The sequence below is a fragment of the Macrotis lagotis genome, chromosome 4, assembly GCF_037893015.1.
Source record: "Macrotis lagotis isolate mMagLag1 chromosome 4, bilby.v1.9.chrom.fasta, whole genome shotgun sequence".
In the NCBI taxonomy this organism is placed as follows: Eukaryota; Metazoa; Chordata; class Mammalia; order Peramelemorphia; family Peramelidae; genus Macrotis; species Macrotis lagotis.
This window is the reverse complement of record NC_133661.1, coordinates 185,188,277-185,210,088: the sequence shown is the minus strand read 5'-3', so window position 1 is coordinate 185,210,088 and position 21,812 is coordinate 185,188,277. Positions and strand designations below refer to the sequence as shown.

Below are 21,812 nucleotides of genomic sequence, written 5' to 3'. Positions count from 1 at the left end.
CCCAGGGGGCGTCCTTGAGAAAGACGGAGTGTGCGACTCCCAAACTCCCTTCCTCCTAGCAGAGGCCGCCCCCGCGGCCCCCTCCTCCGCCCCGGCGCAGGAGAAAAGCGGGATCCTGTGTGGGCACAGGCCCCGAGGGGGTGAGCCACCTCGCTCTGCTTCTTTCTTCCGAGAGCTGTCAGTTCCTGGGGTGCTGAATCTAGCTCGAGGCACCTGCCAACCTCCCCACGGGGAGGACCCCCAAGGGGTGACCCCAGGAAGAGAAGGAATCTGTAAGCATCTCCCAGGGCAAAAGTCTAGGCCCAACAGCCAATAGAAGTTCTGGTCCCAGGAAGATCTTAGAAAACAACTCTGACCTAGTCTCCAAAGGCAGGGACATTTATTTGACCACTGCCCTCCCACAATTGCAATCAGAAATGACACATGGAAGGTGAGCAGTTTGAATGCATGCATATATTTAATAATGAAACAATTCAATAGCAAATAATAATAATTAAAAAAACAAAGTAAAAGAAAATCCATGAGGCACCAGTGTGGAAAAGGGTGACTGAGTGACCTAAGCAGGAAGCTACAGGGGCTGAATTGGGAAGACATGTGATGGGGAATGGGAGTACAGCAAATTTTTATGGAGACAGCATCATATGTTTTTTGAAATATAGGACTGACTAGAAAAGTACATGCTGATTTGCTTGCCTAGAGGCAGTCAGCCTTCCTATATAATCTGCATGGAGTAGAAGTAAAGATCCTAGAAATAGTACCAGGGAAGATAAATGAATGTGGACCTGAGAAGGGAAAAAATGGAAATATGGATATCAGGACTAGCAGTTGGAAGAGATTGGGATATATTCCTAAAAGGTGCTTCCAAAGCCTCAGAAAAGGCATATAATAAAGCTGTTCTATGTCTTTTTAAGTCAGTCAGATTTAAAGAGTATACATACTATGTGCAACACTAAGCACTGTGAGGGAACTGGAAAGGAAGGAGAAGCATAAAGCAACAGAAGAAATGGTCCCTGCCCTCAAGGGGTTTACACTCTATGTCAGGAAGATAAGGTCCTCCACAAGAACAACTGATGATTTATTTACAAAGAAAAAGTACAAATTAATATAATACTGAGTTTATGAAGGCTGAAGGGGCACTGAGTGGTAGAATGATTAGAATTTGGTGGGGTTGACTTTGGGACAAATGCTATTCTTAAACTCAAGATATGGAAGAACATGGATTAGCATACAAAAAGGCAAGGAGGTAGGAACAAAAGTCATGTGTAACAAGCTGAGGAGAACAAGCAGTTTTTCTTGATTAGAGGATTTATAGTGAAAAAGGTTGATCATTTACTAAAGATTCAGTTATTTGGGGGTTTTGACTAGATATGGTCTCTAAAGAGTAAAGATTATTTTCTTTATGTCATACAAACAAAAAGAGACCCTAGGTTCTGAACTGCCTCAAGAAGTTCATTTACTTCTTTAAAACAGAACCCTAAGAGATACAAATTAGCAAGGCAGAGGAGTTGCTTACAGACATAGAAAATTGTTCATTAACTCTGAAATGCTCTCGAAGAAGGAACCATGTGTTCCCTACAAGTAACAAAAAGTTACTTGAAAAAGTAACAAATGGATCCCCAAAGGGAAGCAAATAAAAAGGCTGTGGAAATTTCCGAGTTGGCAAATCTATTCCCTAATGATATACTAGATCCTTACTCTTTGACATGTTGACTCAGAAGACCTCTGACACTTGTTAACACTTAATAATGGGCAGCAGGGTTGTGCTAAAAGAAAAGAAATTCAGTGTTTGCTTATCTTTGAACTCTAGTGAGTCTCAGCCTTGCCCCTAACAGTTTAGAAATTAAAATATGAGGATGGGAGTTGGGAGGAGGGAAGGAAGAGAGAGGAGCCCTAATCTATAGGAAATGTTCACGTCCCTAAAGAGGAACTGGTCAGTTAAGGGCACAAATTCTTCCCTAGTCAGATGGAAGGACGGGATGTCACACCTGGGGATGAGGCTTTCACTGGCCAAAGCAACCAGAACCTCTTCCCTCAAGTCTGCTGCATGAGGGGACTGTCCCAAGCAGAACCAGATACTATGGCCAGAAATTCAGCAACAGCTAGAGCTGTCACCTGTGCCTTCATAATTCCTTTGATATGAGCTAGGTCCTGATGATGTTGAAGTTGGTTGTTGAGGACCAATCTTGATGCCATTTGCCTGTAAGAAAAAATATGAAATCCCCATACCTTAGTGCTCAAATGTAACAGAAAGGAAGAAAGAGGGAGAGGGAAATTCAAAACAAAACTGATTATATTTCCAAAATGCAGGAATGGCCTTGGAAGGTGAATATTTCTTCTAAACACATACTACACAGCTACAAAGTCTATCAAGTAGTTATATAATGTTTAAATGCAGTAGAAATGTCCATAGGATGATCTAGAATTAGTGGGCTTTTTGGTTTTTGTGATATATATATTTGTATGTATATAAGTAAATATACATATAGACATATATGTGTATTTAAATTTTTAATCCACAATAACATGCATATTACGTGGTGGAAAGGAAATAGGGAAAAGGGAGAATAAATATGGGAAGTAAGTTTCTCCCTTCTGTTTTTAACCCAGATTGTACAGGAGAGGATAATCCTAATTGGCAGATGTTTATGCGTTCCCCATACCCTAGGACTGTTAAAAAAAAACAAAACTAAAGCAGCGAATGAAAAAAAGTCTGGCAACCCAGATTACTAATCTCTTATTTCTTCAACCACTCATTTTGCATCATTAAAAGAAACCAGGAATAATGGATCTCTTAAGTCCTCATGCAAAGAGTCAGATTTAAACCACCTTAGTTTAATAGAAAAGCAATAGATGGGAGAAGCCTACATCCTAGGAAAATCCCTATTTTATTCAGGAGAAGGCAAGCAAATGCTAGGTCATGCATCATCATCATCCCTCTCACCTCATTGTTGACATCAAATAAGCCCTGCTGGATCTTCCTATATATTTCTTTGGCTGTGTTAATGAAGGCCTAAAGGAAACAAATCAATTCACATAGAGACAAGGAGAGCTGAATATGGAGGAAAAAAAAGGAAGAAGGCAATAGCTATTTCTGTTTATATATCTAAAGCACTGGTGGGCCATTTTTCTGCCAAGGGCCAAAACTTAAAAATTAGCTTGCTATATTTAGTCAAACATTTAATTCACCCCCCAAAAAAAGCCCCTAGATTTACTGAATTTCGAGTCCTGCCTGCAATTGTCTTGGCGGCCCAAGACCAAACGATTTAATAGCCCTTATACAGCCCTTGAATTGGATATTCCCTCGTCCCTGATCTAAAGACAGAAAAGGGAATTTATAGAAGATAGGAAAGAAAATAATATGAAGTCTCAATAACTACCACATATTCCTCCTTAAGACTCTTAGAGAATATTTTCCAAGATTTTTAGGACCATCCTGTGTACCAGGCCAAGATTTTCCCAGTTTAGTGTTATGTTTAAACTTGAAAATTTTGATGTAATTCGCTTTTCTATCCACTTCATTTCCATTCAACCTTCCTCTTCCTTTTAACAAAGAATTAAAAAGGTGGGGAGGGAGAAGTAGTTAAGCAAAACTATCCAACTGACAACCAAGTCTGATGGAATATGAAATGTTCCACCGGTATTGTCCCCATCTCTGCAAAGAAAAGGAGATACATATTTTAGGAAAACTGATTGAGTATATTTCTTATCCCATGAGCCACTGGTGAAAATGTTAGATGATTGTGGGCCTCTAATAAGTTGTGCAACTGCCCAACAACAGTGAAGTATAAACCAAACTTTATTAATGACTAAGTAACTAGTTTTAAAAAAAGTAATAATTCCATAAAAAGAGAACACTTGCTCCCCTAATCCATTAAGGCCACTGCTTTCCTTACAACAAAGATTGTTTGCTATTGAAAAAGAGAATTCTTAAGGAAAGGTAAGGATAATGTCCTCTCTAGTGCCTACAACATTTTCTCCACTCTCTTTGGAGCAGTACCTCTTCAACATTAGAGGCGGTTTTGGCTGAGGTCTCCATGAAGATAAGCCCATGCTCCCGAGCAAAGGCCTCTCCTTCTTCCCTTTTCACATCCCTTCGAGACTCTAGGTCACTGAAAAAAATTGATGGAGAGGAAAGGGAAGAAAGACCGATATTAGAGAGGGAACTCTTACAGAAACAATGTGGCAGCACAATCTCAATTGTAAGACACCAGTGCAGTAGTCTGCATGCAGCAGATTCTGCATGTGCCACAACATAAACAGCCTTTGCCCTGATAAGGTTATTTCTATATAGAACTTACAAAATATTCCTTAGGCAAAACAAAGCTGTTTCTTAATTCCACTGTTGAATAAACACAGGTCTGGTAAAAAAGTAGACCCATACTATACTTACTTTGATTCCATGCACTTTTACATATTTCAGCAAATTGAGATGCAGTCAAGACAACAAACATTTATTAAGCACCTTCTTATGTGTCAAGCACTATACTAAGCCTTAGGGATATAAACAAAGGCTAAAACAATCCATATCCTCAAGAAATTCACATTCTAATGTTGTTTTTATCCTTTACTTTCAAGACTGTGACATCAGGGAGGTGATGCCATGACAAACACAAGATTTGGATTTGAGTGAGATGGTGCTGTGCTAAGTCACCAACCTCACTTTCTTCTCCAGGGCCATCTGGGTCCAGTGACTGGATATGAATCAAGATGACTGGAGATGGCCCTGAATTCAAGGTAATCAGTGTTAAGTGATTTGCCCAGGGTCACACAGTTAATGTCAAGTGTCTTGAGGCTGTATTTGAACTCAGATCCTCCTGACTCCAAGGTCAGTGTTCTATCCACTGTGCCACCTAGCTATCTTAGTGAAGATCTGGTGAAGATGAAGGAAAGAAAAACGGGTAAGAGGAAATCTCAAGTTGTTAGAAAACAGAACATACACTTCCTGTTCATTTCCTCTTCTTCCCTCTTTCATGAAGTTTATCTGCCCAAAATCTTTGATATCCCACACCATCATCTCCTGCCCCATCAAATTGTTCCTACTGTTTATCATCTTCAAGCTTTTCACTTTAAAGGGTTTTTTTTTCATTTTTTCCTTTCACACATAATCACATTCCCCTTAAATTAAAAAAAAAATTCCATCAACTGTAATTCTTTCAAAACTATTAATCCCTCGCTTTTCTCTTCTTCAAAGCCATACTTTTGAAGTGTTGGTCAATCTTTGCTACTACTTTCTTACCACCTACTCATTCTTTGACCCCTTGAACTTTGATTTCTATGCTCACCCTCTGCTGAAACTGTCCTCTAAAGTCACAAATGACTGCACTCAGAGTTCTGTTCTTATTATCCTTGATCAGCCTATAGCATTTGATTTTTGACCACTACTTTATGATACTCTTTTCTTCAGATTTTATGATGGTGAATTATCCTGCTTTTCATTCCACCTTAGACCTTCTTTGTTTTTTTCTTCTTATCTAAATAGTGTGCATATGGCAACTCCGTCTTTAATTCTCAATTATCTTCCTCAACAATCTTATCAACTTCTATTGTGTTAATTATTGCCTCTAAGCATATGAGTTTCAATACATATCTCTAGCTTTGATTTTTTTCTTCTAAGCTCCAAACCTACAGTCCTATCTTTAAAAGACTGGCCATTTTTTGCTTATCCCCAAAACAAAGAAAAAGGAAAAAAAATTTCAGCAAAAATAACCAACACATTGAGTCTAACAATAGATACAATGTTCTACACTCAAAGTGCCCCACTTCTGCAAAGAAGAGAGGGAGATACATTTTCTAATCTGTTCTTTCAGACCAATCTTGGTCCTTATATTACAGTATTCAGGTGTTTGTTGTTGTTGCTGGTATTCTTTCCACTTATATTGTTTATTGTTTTATTGTTTTTCCTTATTTCACTTTACATCCACTCAGGTAAGTCTTCCATGCTTCTCTGTTTTGTCCTAATGATCATTTCTTATAATTTGGTAATATTCCATTAATTCATATACCACAATTTATTTAGCATCATTTTGAATAAAGTGCTGCTATAAGTTATTTGTACATTTGCAACAATCAGGGACAATTTGGGGCTGTCTGCAATGGAGAATACCATCTGTATCCAGAGAAAGAACTGTGGAGTTTGAACAAAGACCAAGGTCTGTTACCTTTAATTTAGGAAAAAAAAAACAAAACTGATCTTATTGCTGATCTTGCTATCTCTTTTACTTTATGTTTCTTCCTTAAGGATATGATTTCTCTCTCATCACATTCAATTTGGATCAATGTATACCATGGAACCAATGTAAAGACTTGGCAAACTGCCTTCTGTGGGGGGAGGGAAGTAAGATTAGGGGGAAAATTGTAAAACTCAAAATAAATACAATCTTTAAAAAGAAAAAAAAGTTACTTTTACACTCTACTGTCCTTGATCTCCATGAGGCTATATGCCCAATACAGGAAATCTCTTGAGTTGAAGACTATAGGGTGAATATTTTAGTCAATTTCCAAACAGTTGGGCAGATGTTTGGCAGGCTTGCATTTATAACTGCCGCTCAAACTTGAACTCATATCTAACCCCCCAAACTCATCTTTCTCCCTAACTTCCCTATTTATGTTGACAATACCATTTCAAATACCAAGACTCAAAATCCAAAATTTATTAATTTTCACTTTTTTCTCCCACATAAAATCCGTAATCAAGTTTTTAATTTGAAAAGATTAATATACTTTCATAAGCATATGCACTGAAACTTGATGGGAAGTTATTTAACTTCAGGAATAGGTACAATGTGTTCAAATGGAACAGGACAAAAGAGTAAGGAAGTAGAATATGTATACAATCAATTATACATAATAGCATATATACGATATATGATATGTACTATATACTATATATTATACATAATATAGGAAAAAGATTAGCAACTGAGATACATAGAAGTTCACAAGATAAAAATCCATGAAAGCAATAAAATCCATCTCAGATGCCTATAATTTAAATTTATTAAGTATGGAAAACAATTGAGGATTAGAGATGATACTGCACATAGGCATATTTAATCTCATGGGCATCTGAGACAGTATGAGTCACATGATCCACTCACTTTGCTTGTTTTCTCCACTAAGAGAATGATTTTTGAACAAGAAAGGATAGAACAAAAATGGCTAAAGCCAAGATATCACAAGAAAACACCTATCTTTCCTTGATGAGCTCAAGGATGAGCTTGGTTCAGATGAAATAGATTGTAGGGGACTAAAAGAAGGAGTCATTGTCAGGACTCTTTCAAAGAATATGGAGAGGAGAGAAATCAGTTGACTATATATTTTCCAAAAGAGAAATTGATGTTCCCACTGGACTCACTAGTATTGTAGAGGCAGTGGAATGAATACTAAGTCAGATGACTGGGTTCAAATTTTATTTTATTGGATTTCATTAACTAAATGAAATTTCATTAAACTTCATTAACTAAAAAAAAATTATCCTACAGTTTCATAAGTATTATATTGAAAGGGGGCAGTTAGAAAGCAGATGAACATGGAGGTTTTAGGGGACTTACTTTAGGGATTTAATGTGTCCACAATGTGATAAGTGACCAAAAAAAGTCTATTATGATGATAGTCTATATTAAGAAAGGATTGGAATATCATTTATAGTTCTGATACTACAATTTAGGAAGGACATTGATAGTTGAAGAATTTCCATAGGAAGAAGGCTGGGATGGAGAAGAGATGCAACAGTATGCTATATTTGAATTGGTTTAAGGTTCTTGGAAGGCTTAACATAGAGAAGAGAAGACATAGGGGAGATAAAATCACTATATTCAAGTCCATGCAAAGTTGTCATATACAAGAAGAATTATTCTTGCTATTTAGTCTCAGAACTAGAAGTAATGAGTAGAAACTGCAAAAAAAAATAGATTTAAGGTTGATGTAGAAAAAATTTCCTAACAATTAGAGCTATTTTTAAAGATGAATGAGTCATCTCAGGAGGGAATGGGTTATCCTCAAGTAGAGGTGGTTAAACAAAGGTTGGATCACTACTTTTTTTTTTTTTACTTCTGATGCTTCTTTTTACTCTGTGAAAGACAGATTGGAGAGGGAGAGAATTAAAAAAGGGAGACCAAGTAGGAAGCTATTACAATAGACCAATGACAAGTGATGAGAAATGTTGCTTTCTGAATAGAATGGATCAGATATTATGTAAATAGGACTGACAAGAATTGAAATTTGACCAGTTCTATGGAATACATGAAAATGAGGATGATGTTGAGGTTGAGAAGTTGGTTGATAGAACATTGGTGGTTTCCTCAAAAGCAATGGGGAAGTTTAGAAAAGGGATAGTTATGGCAGTAGATAAAATATGAGATCTCCAGTCTATCACAACCCATCCATTTACCTCATCCTGTCCCACTCAAAACAAAAAGAGAGGCTGATTATTACCCTTGGGTCAGATCCTGACCTCTCCACTCAGAGGTGATATCAGGGTGGGAAATATGGGTAAGTGTTCTAGGTAGGGAAGGGAGGGGGGAAAAGGGTTATTCCCAGTGGCACCTGTATAGCTGCTGCAGTGGATGCCCTGCTAGCAGTTAGGTTATAACTGCCCTAAGAGGCCAAACTCCATCTCAGAGTGTTGGGGGTGCAGAGAGGAGGCTGAGAGCCTACAAAATAGAGGGAGAAGATGGAATAGGTAAGTGTTAGGAACTAAGAGTAGGTGTGGCTAGGTTGAAGACAAGCCTCAGGATTGGCTATGAGGGAATGAATTCTGTGCCACCCTCTGGTTGATCATATACCCATTAGGACTGTTTGGTCTCACTTTAGATTACCACTGCCCTCAAATGTTCTACAAAAGATCACTATCATGGTTGACAAAATTCCAGTAATTTTTTATGAGACAGAACACAAACTTTTCTGTTTGACATTCATAGTTTTACCCTAATCTTTAGAATGATTTCTAGCTATCTCCCTTGTCACAATATACTGTAGTCAAAATTGTCCAATTTTTATACAACATTACAGTTAGTCACCCTCAACTTAAAAAGGTCTACTTTCTCATCCTGGTCCCTCAGGAACTCCATTTCCCTCAGCTTTGTTGTCCTTTGTACATGAGGCTTTCCCTGATTTCTTCCTCCACAAAAATTAATTTTCTGTTAATTTTTGCATAATTTTGTATTTACCTTTCTACACACAATGTATTCCTCAATAGTAATGCTGAATATTAGTTCCTTAAAAACAGATATGACTCTTCTGTTTTGGTATCCTCAGCACTCAGCAAAGTGCTTGGTGTGTGGTGGGGATGTAATTAATGCTTGTTGATTTGAATTGAGAAATGCAGAAGAAATTTTTTCACTAAATTTTTCTAGTTTCTAGTCTTGTGTCTTCTCTCCTATTTTCCATGATTTTTTTGGTATCAAATTGTTGCCAGCAACTGAGTGACTATTACATTCATTAGTTCTTTTAGAATTATTCTATGTAATTCATTTGGGCCTAGTGAAATTCACAGAGCCATTTGAATTTATTCGGTATTCTGTGCCTTTGTTATCACTTATCTTAGGTTTCAAATCTATGTGATTCTATTTTTCCCTTGAAGGTTTACCTGTTATAATATAGGAATGCATAACAAACTGTAGAAGCCAATAATAAAGTTGATAGAGAGGCAGGTCACAGGGATTTATTGAAAACTTGCTGGACTAAATGAAAGATTTTCATTATTCAAACATCTATTGGTAAAAACTTTGTTAGGAGGAGAACATATGGTCATATGACCTATGATTATAAAAGGAAAACAAGCTCAAAAGTTATTGGAAGTTTTCAGGAAAAAATTTTTGATAAGGTACATAATATTAATAAGGAGGTTAAAGGGAAAGTTATTTAAAAAATAAAAACCACCCAACAACTGAAGATTAGTTTCTGCGGAGGGAAATAATCTCTAAACTCAGATTTTAAAGTATAATACAGAAGAAAGAAGGATGGATCCAGAGGACAAATAAAGAAGAATATCAAGATCCTAAGTGGATAAAGGCTAAATAAATCCTAGGAAGCACTTAGGTTTGTGATAAATCTGAAAAAAAACAAAAACAAAAGGGGCTTTAAAAAAGCTATTTTAATAGTATGACAAGGAAGACTCCATCTAGACCTAGGAAGATAACAGATAATGATAACATATAGGTAGATATAAGGCAGACTATCAAACATCTTTTCTTTTTTGTTTTTTTCCTATCAAGAAGAATCATCTTCACCCTGCAAGATGGAACAGCAAAAGCTAAAAAGGAACTGAAACTCAAGATAACTAAAGAGCCAGTAAAAGAATACATAGAATTAATTGTACTTAATGAATAGTCTTTTTTTTTTTTGGATATGAATAGTCGTTTGCCTTAGCATAGTTCTTGGCTTGAAGTTACTAGGTTCAATTGTACTACACCCAAGGATATTGAAATAATAACATGTAGATTGTGTGTTCGGGCCATGGGATACAAAAGTCAGAAGGGGTCTTGGTGATCATTTAGTCTAAATGCCTTATTTTATGGCCTTGGAAACTGGGCCAGTCTCCAACTGTGAGAGAGAAGTGACTTGTCCAATGTCATGGGGGCAGGAAGTGGAAGAGGAGAGAGGGGAGAGGAAGAGAATAAACATTTATGAGGCACTTGGTATTTTACAAGTCACATCTTATTCATTCCTCACAATCCCCTAGGAACTGGTACTAGTATTCCTGTTTTACAGCTAAGGAAACTGAGGCAGGTAGAAAGGAAGTAACTTGCCCAAGATCACATAGCTATAAGGGTCTGAATCAAATTCAGTTCTGTCCTGATTCCAGGTCCAGTCTCTGCTGCTGAGTTAAACTGTGCCCAGGAATGGCAGAAAGGGAGGAATTCCCAGGAGGAATAGGAAAGGGACTAGTTACTGAGTTCTAGAATGATAACACAGATTTATTTTAAGCTCTTTTTTCCCTCCTTGTTCAAGATTCCAATAAATGTTACCTGAAATATATAGGCAATAGAAATATATAAAACCAAAAGCCATTCCTCTATAGATTGATATTCAAAGGATATGAACAAATGCTTAAAAGATAGGACTGCAAGCTATTAACAAGCATATGAAGCACTAATAATGAGGAATACAAATCAAAATAAGTCTGGGGTTTAACTTCCTACCTAGTAAATTGGCAAAAACAAAGTAAGATGGAAATAATATTGAAGTGGTTTTGGAAAGAGAGGCACCCAAATACATTGTTGGTGAAGCTGTGTACTTATCAAACCATTCTGGAAAGTCATCTGAAATAACATTAAGGAGAAAGACTCTTTCGCTGAGAAGTTCATTAAGACATGTACCTCAAAGAAATCAATGAGAAACAGAAACACCAAAATATCTATGCAGCAGTTTTCATAGTAGCAAAGAACTGGGAATAAAGTAGATAGTCATTTATTAGGGCATGGCTACTCTATGGCAAATGGATGTAATAGTATATCATAACGTGCTATATATGAAATAATAAACACAAAAAAAAGCACTGGAAATGCTTACATGAACTGAAAGTGAAGGACCAATATACATATTAATCACAGTAATGTAAATGAATGACCAACAAAATAAAGGACATCAAATGACCAAACTTTGCCCAAAAAATGGATTTGAGAAGGTGCTACTTCAGTCCTCCTGTTCTTCTAAAGAGGTCTGAATCTGTGGGTATGGAATATTACATCTAATGCCAGTCTTTTTGTAAATGTTAGTTTAGCTGAACTTTCCCTGTTTTTTCTTGTTCTTTTTATTATAAGGGGTGGCCCTGGGGTGGAGAGAGGAGGGAGGATGGGGTGGGAGAGAATAAACTAGGAAATATAGTTGATGTAAAAACAAAAGATGTGAACAAAATTTAAATATTTAAAATATTTAATAGGGATAAAAGAAGTTCCATATTTGGGTCCATAAAAATTAACTATATAACTATTAACTTGAAAAGATATTGCTAGAAAGATATTTACATTAACAAAAGTTAAGGTGGATCTTGAAGACCTAAGTAGTCTGAGTGATTCAACAAAAGGCTGCATGGAAAATAGCTAATGTAATCTTATGCAACATCATCAGAAGTATTAGTTTGTTTATATTTTGTATTTATTTAGGACAGATTTAGAGCCAGAAGAAACTTTGGAGGGCATCTAATCCAAGGTCTTCATTTTACAGATAAGAAAACTGAAGTTTAGAGAGATTAAATGACATGTCCAGGGTTACAAGGACAGTAAGATGGCAAAGCCAGAATCTGAATGAAGATACCAACTGCAGTGTCCTTTGCCTAGTACTCCACTGCCTCTGCAATTCTGGCAAGTCCCTGGGACACTTTTCCCTATTCCTGTAAAATGATAACCAATGCTTAATTTATTAGAGGTCAGAACAAGACTGTGAACTGATTGAACCAGAAGTAAAATCTAGGCAGGAGCTGCTGACTTGCCTTCAATGGGGTGTATGTAGCACTATCTGAAGAGTTATATCCAATAAAAAAAATTGCAGGAAGCAGGATCTGTCAATGCTGAAGAAGACTAAGGGTGGGAGCTAAAATCAGGAAAAGGAAGGCAGATTTCCTTCTCATCACCCATTCTTTTCTTCTCATCACTTTCCTGAGTTCTTGACTTAATTTTTCACTTATCTATACAAATGTTGTTTATCCTCAAGTAGAATATAAGCCCCTTGAAGGTTGGTTTTTTTGCCTTTGTATTTCTAGCCTCTAGAGCACTTATTCCTTCTGCCTTCTCAAATCTCTCATAGGATTTTGTCCATATTTTTCTTATATTGCATATTACATACCTTATATTTTATTTATAGGTGCTCTTTACTGTTTGTTCCCCTTCCCACTAAATTGTGAGACTCTTTGTTGTTTATTGTATCCGATTCTTTGTGACCCCATGGACTATAATATCTAAAGAGTTCTTTTCTTGGCAAAGAAACTGGAGTAGTTTTCCATTTTACTTTCAGTGGTTTAAGGCAAGCAGATGGCAAGTGACTTACCCAATCACACAGTTGGAGTCTGAGGCTTGATTTAAACTCAGGTCATCCTAATTCCAAATCTAGTGCTCTATCCACTGAGCCATCCATTTGCCTTAAAATAGCTTAAAGTATTATGTTGCCTTTGTATTTTCAATTTCTTATCAGAAAAGATCATAGATTTAAAGTTGGAAGGAAGTTTATAAACTATCCAATTTCCTTTTATTGATGAGGAAATTGATAGCCTTCCAGTGACATACAGCTTGTACATGTCAGAGGCAAGATTTGGATCTATGTTTCCTATCTCCAAGCCAGCACTATATGCTGCAGACCAGCATTGCACAGAAGAGGTATATTCATTTCACCATAACTATACAAATCCTAGAAGGGAATATATGATGAACCTATGGAGTGTCTTTGAATTAAATTTGTAGAAAGTAAGAAAAGTTATTTCCTTAATACTTAACAAAAAAAATTGTACCTCTTGTTTCCAATCAACATGATAACCATATTGGAGCTGGAGTGCTGCCGAGCATCTTCTAGCCAAGAAGTGAGGTGGTTGAAGGTTTCACGTCTGCAGGATGGAAATATATAGAGAGGGAAAGAAATCTAACTCAAAAGATCAGAATAGATTTAATGGCCCAAATAAGGGGAAGGTAGCTTTCATGTAAGAAAAAGGGAGAGAGAATGTTGAATCCCTTTCTAACATGCCCTTTCTGTTTGGTTTTCTCAATGAATTTAGTGGGTGATAAGTCAGAGATTTGTAGGGTAAGGAAAAAAAAATCCCCACTTCCCACCTCCCAGACATCACTCACCTTGTAATGTCGTACACCAGTAGGGCTCCAGCTGCTCCCCTGTAGTAGGAACGGGTGATAGAACGGAACGATTCTTGCCCAGCCTTTCCCACCAACATGGCAATAAGAAACCCCAAACAAAACCAGGTTATTCCTGGAGTACAGGCAGAATCATACTCTACCCCCACATATAATTTTTTTTTTTTTTAGTTTTTGCAAGGCAATGGGGTTAAGTGGCTTGCCCAAGGCCACACAGCTAGGTAATTATTAAGTGTCGGAGGCTGAATTTGAACTCAGGTACTCCTGACTCCAGGGCCGGTGCTCTATTCACTGCACCACCTAGCTGCCCCTCACATATAATTCTTAAATAGAAAACTTTTTTTTGTAGGTTAAGAGGATTGAAAAAAAAATCAATCTATAATGAAAAGAGGAACCAGTAGGGCTTAGCTAATTTATCAACTAGAAACTTAGGCATTTAAAATTTTGGTCCCAGATATATTACTGATTAGTCAGAAATTATTTCACATACAATTTTAGTGTTTCTACTCCCATTTCTTTAGATATACAAAGTAAAATTATTTTTAGAATGTTGGTGATGGAAATCCTTCATGGTGTAATACTTAATATGTAAGTCAGTAACTGTTGCATTAATGGCAAAAACTGAGCTAAATGGCAAAAACATGGTTAACTTTCTAAGAGCTCTGCCTAAGCACAATATTAGCTCTGTCTAAGCACAATCTTAACAAGGTAAGTGGCAAGAAGAAACAGAGAGAAAGCTCAGGCAATAAATGGTCCTCACCAGAGGTTAAAAACTATAACTGCACTTGCATATTCAATTATATCATAGGTTAATTTTATGGATCATCAACACCTTGGCTCATGTAATACAGACTAAACCCCCCCCCAAACTAAGGACACTAGAAACATTTGTCTTATAATTATTTGTGGCATCGTTTGTTTTTTAAAGGAAGAAAATGTCTTTTTAATAAAAGTACTGAATCTATTCTACAGGAAAGGATGGTTAAAAACTTCTCATAGATCTAATCCTCCCATAGTTTCCTTGGAAGGAATATTATTATTTATCCATGACTGAAGATGAAGAAACTAAGATATAAGCATTGGACACAAAATGATTTGTTATATAGTAACATTGTTGGAACTGCAGAGTAGTTCAGTTTTCCTGATTGGTCATCCAGTTTTCTTTTCCCTAGATTAGAGTTTCTCTAAGAATTATACAAATGTTTCAGAGAATGATATAAGTTAGGACATCAAACTCTAATAAGAAAAATAATTCCAAGTACCTACACCACCTTAGCTTTACAAAATTTTACCTAAGAACACATCTTTTATTTCATATTCTTTATTAGACACATAGTCAACATACAATTTAGCTCTGTTTTGCTTTGAATTCCTATTGACTTTCTAACCTCTTCTACTGACTTTCTCTGCAAGCAAACTACAGACCAATAAGAACAAGAAAGGGGAAGTTTGGCAGAAGCTCACATAGTAGCTGAATCACACAAGAGTATTTAAATTCAGTTGCTGAAAATATGTATGCCTGCTGGTTCAATAAGAAAAATTCTTTTAAAATTAAAATACTCAATTTTTCCAGTTCAGGTTCACCTGCACCAGTACTGTGTAGAAAGCAAGTCAGAAAGAGAGGCAGCTCCATCCAGGCTATTCAGCTTCTAAAGGAAAGATATCCTTATCTACTTTCAGCATAGGAAACTGACATGTAGAAGGATGAGTCTTAACTTGGCTTCTCTCAAGCTGGATCTTCAGAGTATAATCTTATAATTGAATGTTGCATAAAGAACAGTGGAATTAAGAATCATTAAACTTGACTCTGGTCCAATTATGATGCTTACTGACTATATGATTAAGGGAAAATTACCAAATTTTGAGGGGTCTCAGTTTCCTTATCTATAGGTTAAAGATAATTATCTCCCTCAAAACACTATTTTGTAAAGTCCAGCAAACTATATAGATTATAAATTTTTATTCCTAGGATGTCAAGTACACTCCACTTCAAGTTTAATTTTCAAAAAAACACGCTAAAATATAAATGGGTTTTGGATTATTTTCTAAAATTCCATGAAAATGAAATTCTTCCTTCATTTATGAGGATATTTGGGAGTTGACTGCACACAATGTAAGTAAAAGACACTAGAATAATACCCTTTCTCAATTCTTAACAATAGAACAGAGAGGTCTCAGAGAGGTCTGTATGACTAAAGCAGAAAAATATGTGTTTTACATACACAGACTCTCTCTCTCTCTCTCTCTCTCTCTCTCTCTCTCTCTCTCTCTCTAGTGTACCAAGATGTTAGAATCAAAATATGGAAGGCTGTATTTCATCAGTCTAAAAAAATTAATACTTGGAGTGATTCTCTTAGCAATTAGAATCTTTTACCCTAGAGACAAATATTTTTAAATTTGAAAAAAACTCAATCTATGAACATTTTATGTATTTGTTGCTTTTAATCCAGTTCAAAAGGACAGTATCATGAGAAGGGGAAAGAATAATTTGGATGATATAGATTACCAAGATCAGTAAGAAAATTTCTCTAAAGCTTACTTGGAAAAATTGGAGCAGGCAGCTCTCATTTAAACTGAATGACTTATTGAGAAAAATATCGCTTAGATATTAGTTAAAGAGTAGTAGTTTTCAATTTCTTACTTTTATAACCTATATTATTCCTTCCAAAGAGAAGCCATAATTCATCTTATTCACACCATCATAGACAAATATTTTAAGGAATCTACAGCACTCTTATATTAAACCTGCTTCACATTGGGGAGGTATAGACATCTCAGCTGGTTTTGCCCAATAGTAAAGTCTTCAACTTTTCTCTATATGATTTTCTCAGAATTTGGAGGATCTCTCTTTGGGATTAAGAACCATAGCTTGGGAAACACAAGGGTAAGAAATACTAAATGAAGAGATACTATATAAAAAAGGGTGTTGAAAAGCAAGGAGAAAGAATCCACAGGATTAGGCAATATAAGGAAATACAAGACATCTTGGGTTAATGGTGAGTGTGATAGGACTTGGTATGAAATAGAGCTGGATTTGAATATTATTTGTGATGTTAGTTGTGTGACCACGGGAAATCACTTCTCTTCTTTGACTGTTTCCTTAATCATACAGATAACACCTGAAGTACTTATAAGGTTTTTTTTTAAAGGTTTTTTTTTTTTGCAAGGCAAACGGGGTTAAGTGGCTTGCCCAAGGCCACACAGCTAGGTAAATTATTAAGTGTCTGAGACCGGATTTGAACCCAGGTATTCCTGACTCCAGGGCCGGTGCTTTATCCACTATGCCACCTAGCCACCCCTATAAGGTTGTTTTGAATTTCAAATAAGATGTTTATAAAGCACTATATAAATATCAGTTATTGAGACAGTGGCAAATAATGAGAACATATATTTTTAAACATATAGTGATTGCTATAGTTTAGTTTTTATCAAGTTGGATGTCAAAAATAAAAATGACGGCATGGGTGAAGAGAAGTACAGGTTTAATAAGGCTATAGGAAGTAGTTAGCTACCAATGATACTATCTGAATTGTGAACTACTTGTTATAATGCTGACCCTGATCAGGAGAGATGAAAAGTATAGATCAGAAAGAATATCTAGGAAAAGATGCTTGCAAAAACTCAATCCTACAAATGCAGATACTAATATAATTCTAATAAAATTGTCCAACTAGAGGCACGCAAAAACAGTAATGGAAACTCTTAAGGGCTCACACAATGAGGGGTTATATGCAAAAATTATCCAGTGCTCCATTCAATTAGCAAGAGAACAGTCCTCAAGAAAAACAGACATGAGACTTTTAAAACACAATGCTTCAGCTTTTAAATCTGATAAGCAGTAGAATACAAGAAGTCTAAAAGTAATCCCAAAGAGTAGAGATTCTGAATAGAAATTAGGAACAACTTCCCAGTACACAAACTGAGAGAGTATAAAGATATTGAATAGATTTCTTTAGGGTAGAGAAAGGAATAGAATCAAATGATAACAAGTAAGTGAAAATGTTCTGAGAAAAATAGGCTGTAAATCAGGAAATGTAAATGTGTATACAGACATAAGGTTACACCACTAGTGTCTGCCTTTTTAAATGCTGCAATCGAAAGAAACATAAAAAGATTATGAATCCCATTCTGGATTTGCAGCTGGAATCTATGGACATGAAACTTTTTTTCATCTCTTTAACTTCATTCGTCTTCTGTTCTCAGCTCAAAATAACCCACCCTCAGAGCATTTCTCCCTTTTCATGTATGCTTAGCTACTAGAAGGGGATGAGTTCTGTTCTCTCTCACCGTGTCCCAAATTTGCAGTTTGATTTGTTTGCCATCAATGTTGACCATACGGGCCCCAAACTCTACACCTGTCAACGAAGAACAGAGAATATAATGCTTATCATTAATAATAGCCATGTTCAATGAAGAGTCAAGGCTCTGGTCCTCATATATTTTAGTTTCCACTTTCAAGTATAGCTGTACTACTGGAAGCTGTCTAAATAAGTTAGTCTATTGTATCTCAAGCTCTAGTTTCATTCTTCCTTCCTATCTGAATTTATATAATTTTGCTTCTGGAACCAATTACCTCAAAATAAAAATAGAAAGTCAATGTGGAAATTACCTAATTTGGTTAAATTATGCACTGTCTGATTAATTTGTATGGGGGGAAATTAAGATTTTATCAAGGAACACTGATATAGAAACTCTCCCTACTTAAATAGACTGACAACTTGCCTGTATCATAGACAGGTGAACTTTAAGAGGGACACTGATTTGATCATGATGACATAGCCATATGTTAGTTAGGACTTGAAACCAAACCTTCTAGCCTCCAAGGTTAGCACTCTATCCACTATGCCATGCCACCTCTCAAATGTTAACTATTATAAAAATTTACTGAAATAAATTTTATAGCTTCTTTTTAGTGTATATGTTAAATGGTTTAAAATTTTGAATACTCGTTTTCCCTGACATACTCATCCTCTAACCTTCTTCATGGAACAATAATTGTTTATTATAAGGGAGGAAATAAGCATTTATTAATCATATATTACATTCTTGGAATTTTACAAATATTATCTCATTTGACCTTCACAATGACCCTACAGTTATTATCTCCATTTTACTGCAGAGGAAACTGAGGCACAGGTTAAGTGATTTGCTCAAGATCACACAACTAGTAAGTGTGTGAGGGCTGACTTGAACTCAGGTCTTCAGGCCCAGCATTCTATCAATGTCACCATCTACTACAATTGTAGCATCTATCTGAAAAATAAAATAGAGTGCATTTTTCCAAGAAATATATAGTCTTGTAACTAAAATGCCTAGGATAACTTAGTTTCTGCCTTAGGAAATACATTTTCTCATTAGAGCATTATTGCCAGGCCCAAGTCATAAAATGAAGGGTAATGCTATTAAACATATTTGATAACTCTGTATTTTCTCCTCTTTTCATTCCCAAAACTCATCATTTCACATGATATGGAGGCAAAATTTTTAAGGAAGAAATAGCTTTACCTTAGCTAGCAATAAAATGATGACTTAGTCAATAGTACCTTTGATAGTATTCATAACCAAGTTAAAAAGTCTCAAGGAGGGCTAATTCCAGTCAGTTTAGAAGGACACAAAAATTGTTTATGGATGAAAACAAACTACTTTCCTAATTCCTTCACCATGAATGGGATAACTTTTCTTGAAAAAAAATATTTATTTCTTGGATAGCTACCAAACAATCTCAGTATGAAGAAGAATATAAGACTTCTGTTCTCATGTTCAATTTTTCATAAATATGGTCTTAGAATCACTTGAGTTTCTGTGAACAGCTTCTTGTCTAAGTTTTTTGTGTCACTGCAAAAAATAGATCCAGAAGGAACATAAATTCTATGCCTGAATTTGGGCAAAAAACAATTTTCTCTCAGGTTAACAAACCTGTGTTTCTTTTATGAACTCCAAATGTTTGGTGACTTTTTTTTAAAGTTCTTTTTGCAAGGCAATGGGGTTAAGTGACTTGGTAATTATTAAGTGTCTGAGGCCTGATTTGAACTCAGGTCCTCATGACCCCAGAGTCAGTGCTTTATCTGCTTTACCATCTAGCTGCCCCTTCTTTGGTGACTTCTTGATCAAGCAAGTCTTCTAGGAGAGAATGCTTGTCAGACTTGCTCAGTACATTCATGGAAACTTATACTTCTTTATTTGTATGTATTTATGCAGAAGCTTTTCTCTATATAAGTTAAAATTTTGCCTCCTTTTTTTAAAATTCCCATTTAATTTCTTTTTTTTAGTTTTTTTTGCAAGGCAATGGGGCTAAGTGACTTGCCCAAGGCCACACAGCTAGGTAATCATTAAGTGACTGAGGCCAGATTTGACTCAGGCCTGACTCCAAGGCCAGTGCTTTATCCACTGTACCACCTAGTTGCCCCTAGGTTTTTTTAAAATGTTTTGAGGTGGTTTCCTTGCTGTAATTTTTATTATTGGTCATGTAAACTCAATCTTTATTTTGCCTCCTTCAGTACCTCTAAGTAATGAACAGTAGCTCTGAAACTCCTATGAAAAGATATTTTGAAATGAAACTCATTGCATCTGAAAATACAAAACATTGCTACTAAGAAATAACCTGATACCACCCCCAGAAACAAATCACTTTCTCTTTCAGAACATATCAAAGCTGAGAGGGGGCAAATATTTTATTTTATGGAAAATGATATGGAGGTTTATAGAAAATCAGCTTGCTCAAGATCACCCAGATGAACAGTCTTTGGTCTCTTTCTCTTTGTTATTTTTCAATTTAGTCTCAAACTTGACCATCACTTCACAGCGCTCTTTCACAGGATCTTAGAATTTAAAGCTGGAAAGCTTGGATCTTTGTTATTACTCTCTGATTTTTTTTTTATTCAGGCATGAAGTGACTTTCCTAAGCTAGAAAGCTTCTGGACAGGGATTCAGATTCAAATCATTTTACTCCAAATTCATGCTCTTTTGCTTAAATTATGCCTCCATTGATTTTTTGCCCCCCCCCCCCCGCACACTGGCTTTTCTCCACTTTTTTGTCTCGTTAAAAGTGGGAGCAAATTGAAGCATGCTAACTTTTAACCACTTTTTATCCATCTTTCCTGTGGCTGGCACAAAGTCCTTACCTATTGTGAGGTCGTGGACAGGCTGGAAGCGCTTGTCTGTGAACTGCAGGAGGAGGCATGACTTGCCCACACCTGAAAGAAGATGCAGGTACTCAGCCCATCCTCCCGAGAGGGGAGGCCCAGGGGAGCAACCCGGGGGAAGGGGTGAGATGGGGCCGGGACGCGCTCCTCTGAGGCGCAAAGGGGCGAGGGAGCTGTCAGAGCAGCCTTCGGACAGCCCCGCCCCCACGCTGGCCCCGCCCCCGACAGCGCCCTCCGGGCGGCCCCGCCTCCCTCCCGAGCCCCGCCCTCCGGCGGCGCCACCCTGGGATTTAAATCCCGGTCTCGGCGTGGCGGACAGCCTCCCCGGCAAGGTACCTGTGTCCCCGATGATGATGTACTTGAAGAGATAAGCGTAAGTCATGGTCCCGACGCCTGGTCCTCCCGACTCCTCTGGCCACCCACCTCCGGCCTCTCTAGCCACGCGACCTACCGCTCCCCTTACTTCCCCATCCGGTCCCTCTAGCGCGAGATCCGATCTCTATTGCTCTCCCACGGAACCGGCGTGATGTGGGACCGGGTAACTTGACACTCTTTCGAAACCTTTAGGCCTGCGCGGGGCGCTCTGGTCTCCGGCCGGAGGGGGCGCTGCCCGCTCATCGGTTCCTGTCTGTCACCTACTCACTGCTTGTGCGAAGGAACCCTCCAATCCCCAGCAGGAGACGCGAGTGTGGGCGGAAGTGACGAACATTCCGTTTCCGGCGGGGGCGGTGGGCGCTATGAGGGAGCTGGAGCGGTGGTAGCGGTTGTGGTGAAGATGGAGGTAGGAGCTTGAGCCCGAAGGAGGCGGGAGGGAGACAGAGAGAAAATGGCCAGAGGGAGAGGAGCAGAGAAAGGGACCTGGGCGGAGAAGCTGCCG

The 21,812-nt window shown here is 37.2% G+C and overlaps 2 protein-coding genes across 5 annotated transcripts in view; one reads left to right on the top strand and one right to left on the bottom strand.

Moving 5' to 3' along the window:
* Nucleotides 1-420: 420 nt before the first annotated feature.
* On the bottom strand, nt 421-21,590 carry RAB2B (RAB2B, member RAS oncogene family). 3 transcript variants are annotated; one of them, XM_074234921.1, is made up of 8 exons: nt 21,272-21,583; nt 20,915-20,986; nt 18,081-18,148; nt 13,776-13,858; nt 13,442-13,534; nt 3,998-4,109; nt 2,942-3,010; nt 421-2,197 (listed from the first exon to the last, which is right to left on the bottom strand). In XM_074234921.1, the coding sequence occupies exons 1-8, from the start codon at nt 21,315-21,317 to the stop codon at nt 2,090-2,092; spliced, it is 651 nt and encodes a 216-aa protein (XP_074091022.1). In that variant the 5' UTR covers nt 21,318-21,583; the 3' UTR covers nt 421-2,089. The 3 variants fall into 3 exon arrangements, 2 of the variants coding, with proteins under 2 accessions (XP_074091022.1, XP_074091023.1); XR_012478080.1 differs by lacking the exon at nt 421-2,197 and adding an exon at nt 3,378-3,652 and having other exon boundaries at nt 2,941-3,010; nt 21,272-21,590; XM_074234922.1 differs by lacking the exons at nt 2,942-3,010; nt 3,998-4,109 and having other exon boundaries at nt 21,272-21,588.
* The window catches only part of TOX4 (TOX high mobility group box family member 4), a 28,870-nt gene continuing 28,270 nt past the window's right edge, over nt 21,213-21,812 (top strand). For both annotated transcript variants that reach the window (XM_074234919.1, XM_074234918.1), the window contains exons 1-2: nt 21,213-21,308; nt 21,503-21,716. In XM_074234919.1, coding sequence (XP_074091020.1) covers nt 21,711-21,716 — 6 coding nt within the window. In that variant the 5' untranslated portion in view covers nt 21,213-21,308; nt 21,503-21,710. The remainder of the gene's footprint in view (nt 21,309-21,502; nt 21,717-21,812) is intronic.

Bases quoted from the DNA above. Each gene is read 5' to 3' on its own strand.
- RAB2B (XM_074234921.1), bottom strand. From the start codon at position 21,317: ATGACTTACGCTTATCTCTTCAAGTACATCATCATCGGGGACACAG. The intron at 13,535-13,775 runs GTGAGTGATGTC...TCCATCCTGCAG, and splicing joins CTGGTGTACGACATTACAAG to ACGTGAAACCTTCAACCACC. The intron at 3,011-3,997 runs GTACTGCTCCAA...TGTTTCCTTTAG, and splicing joins CCGCCTCTAATGTTGAAGAG to GCCTTCATTAACACAGCCAA.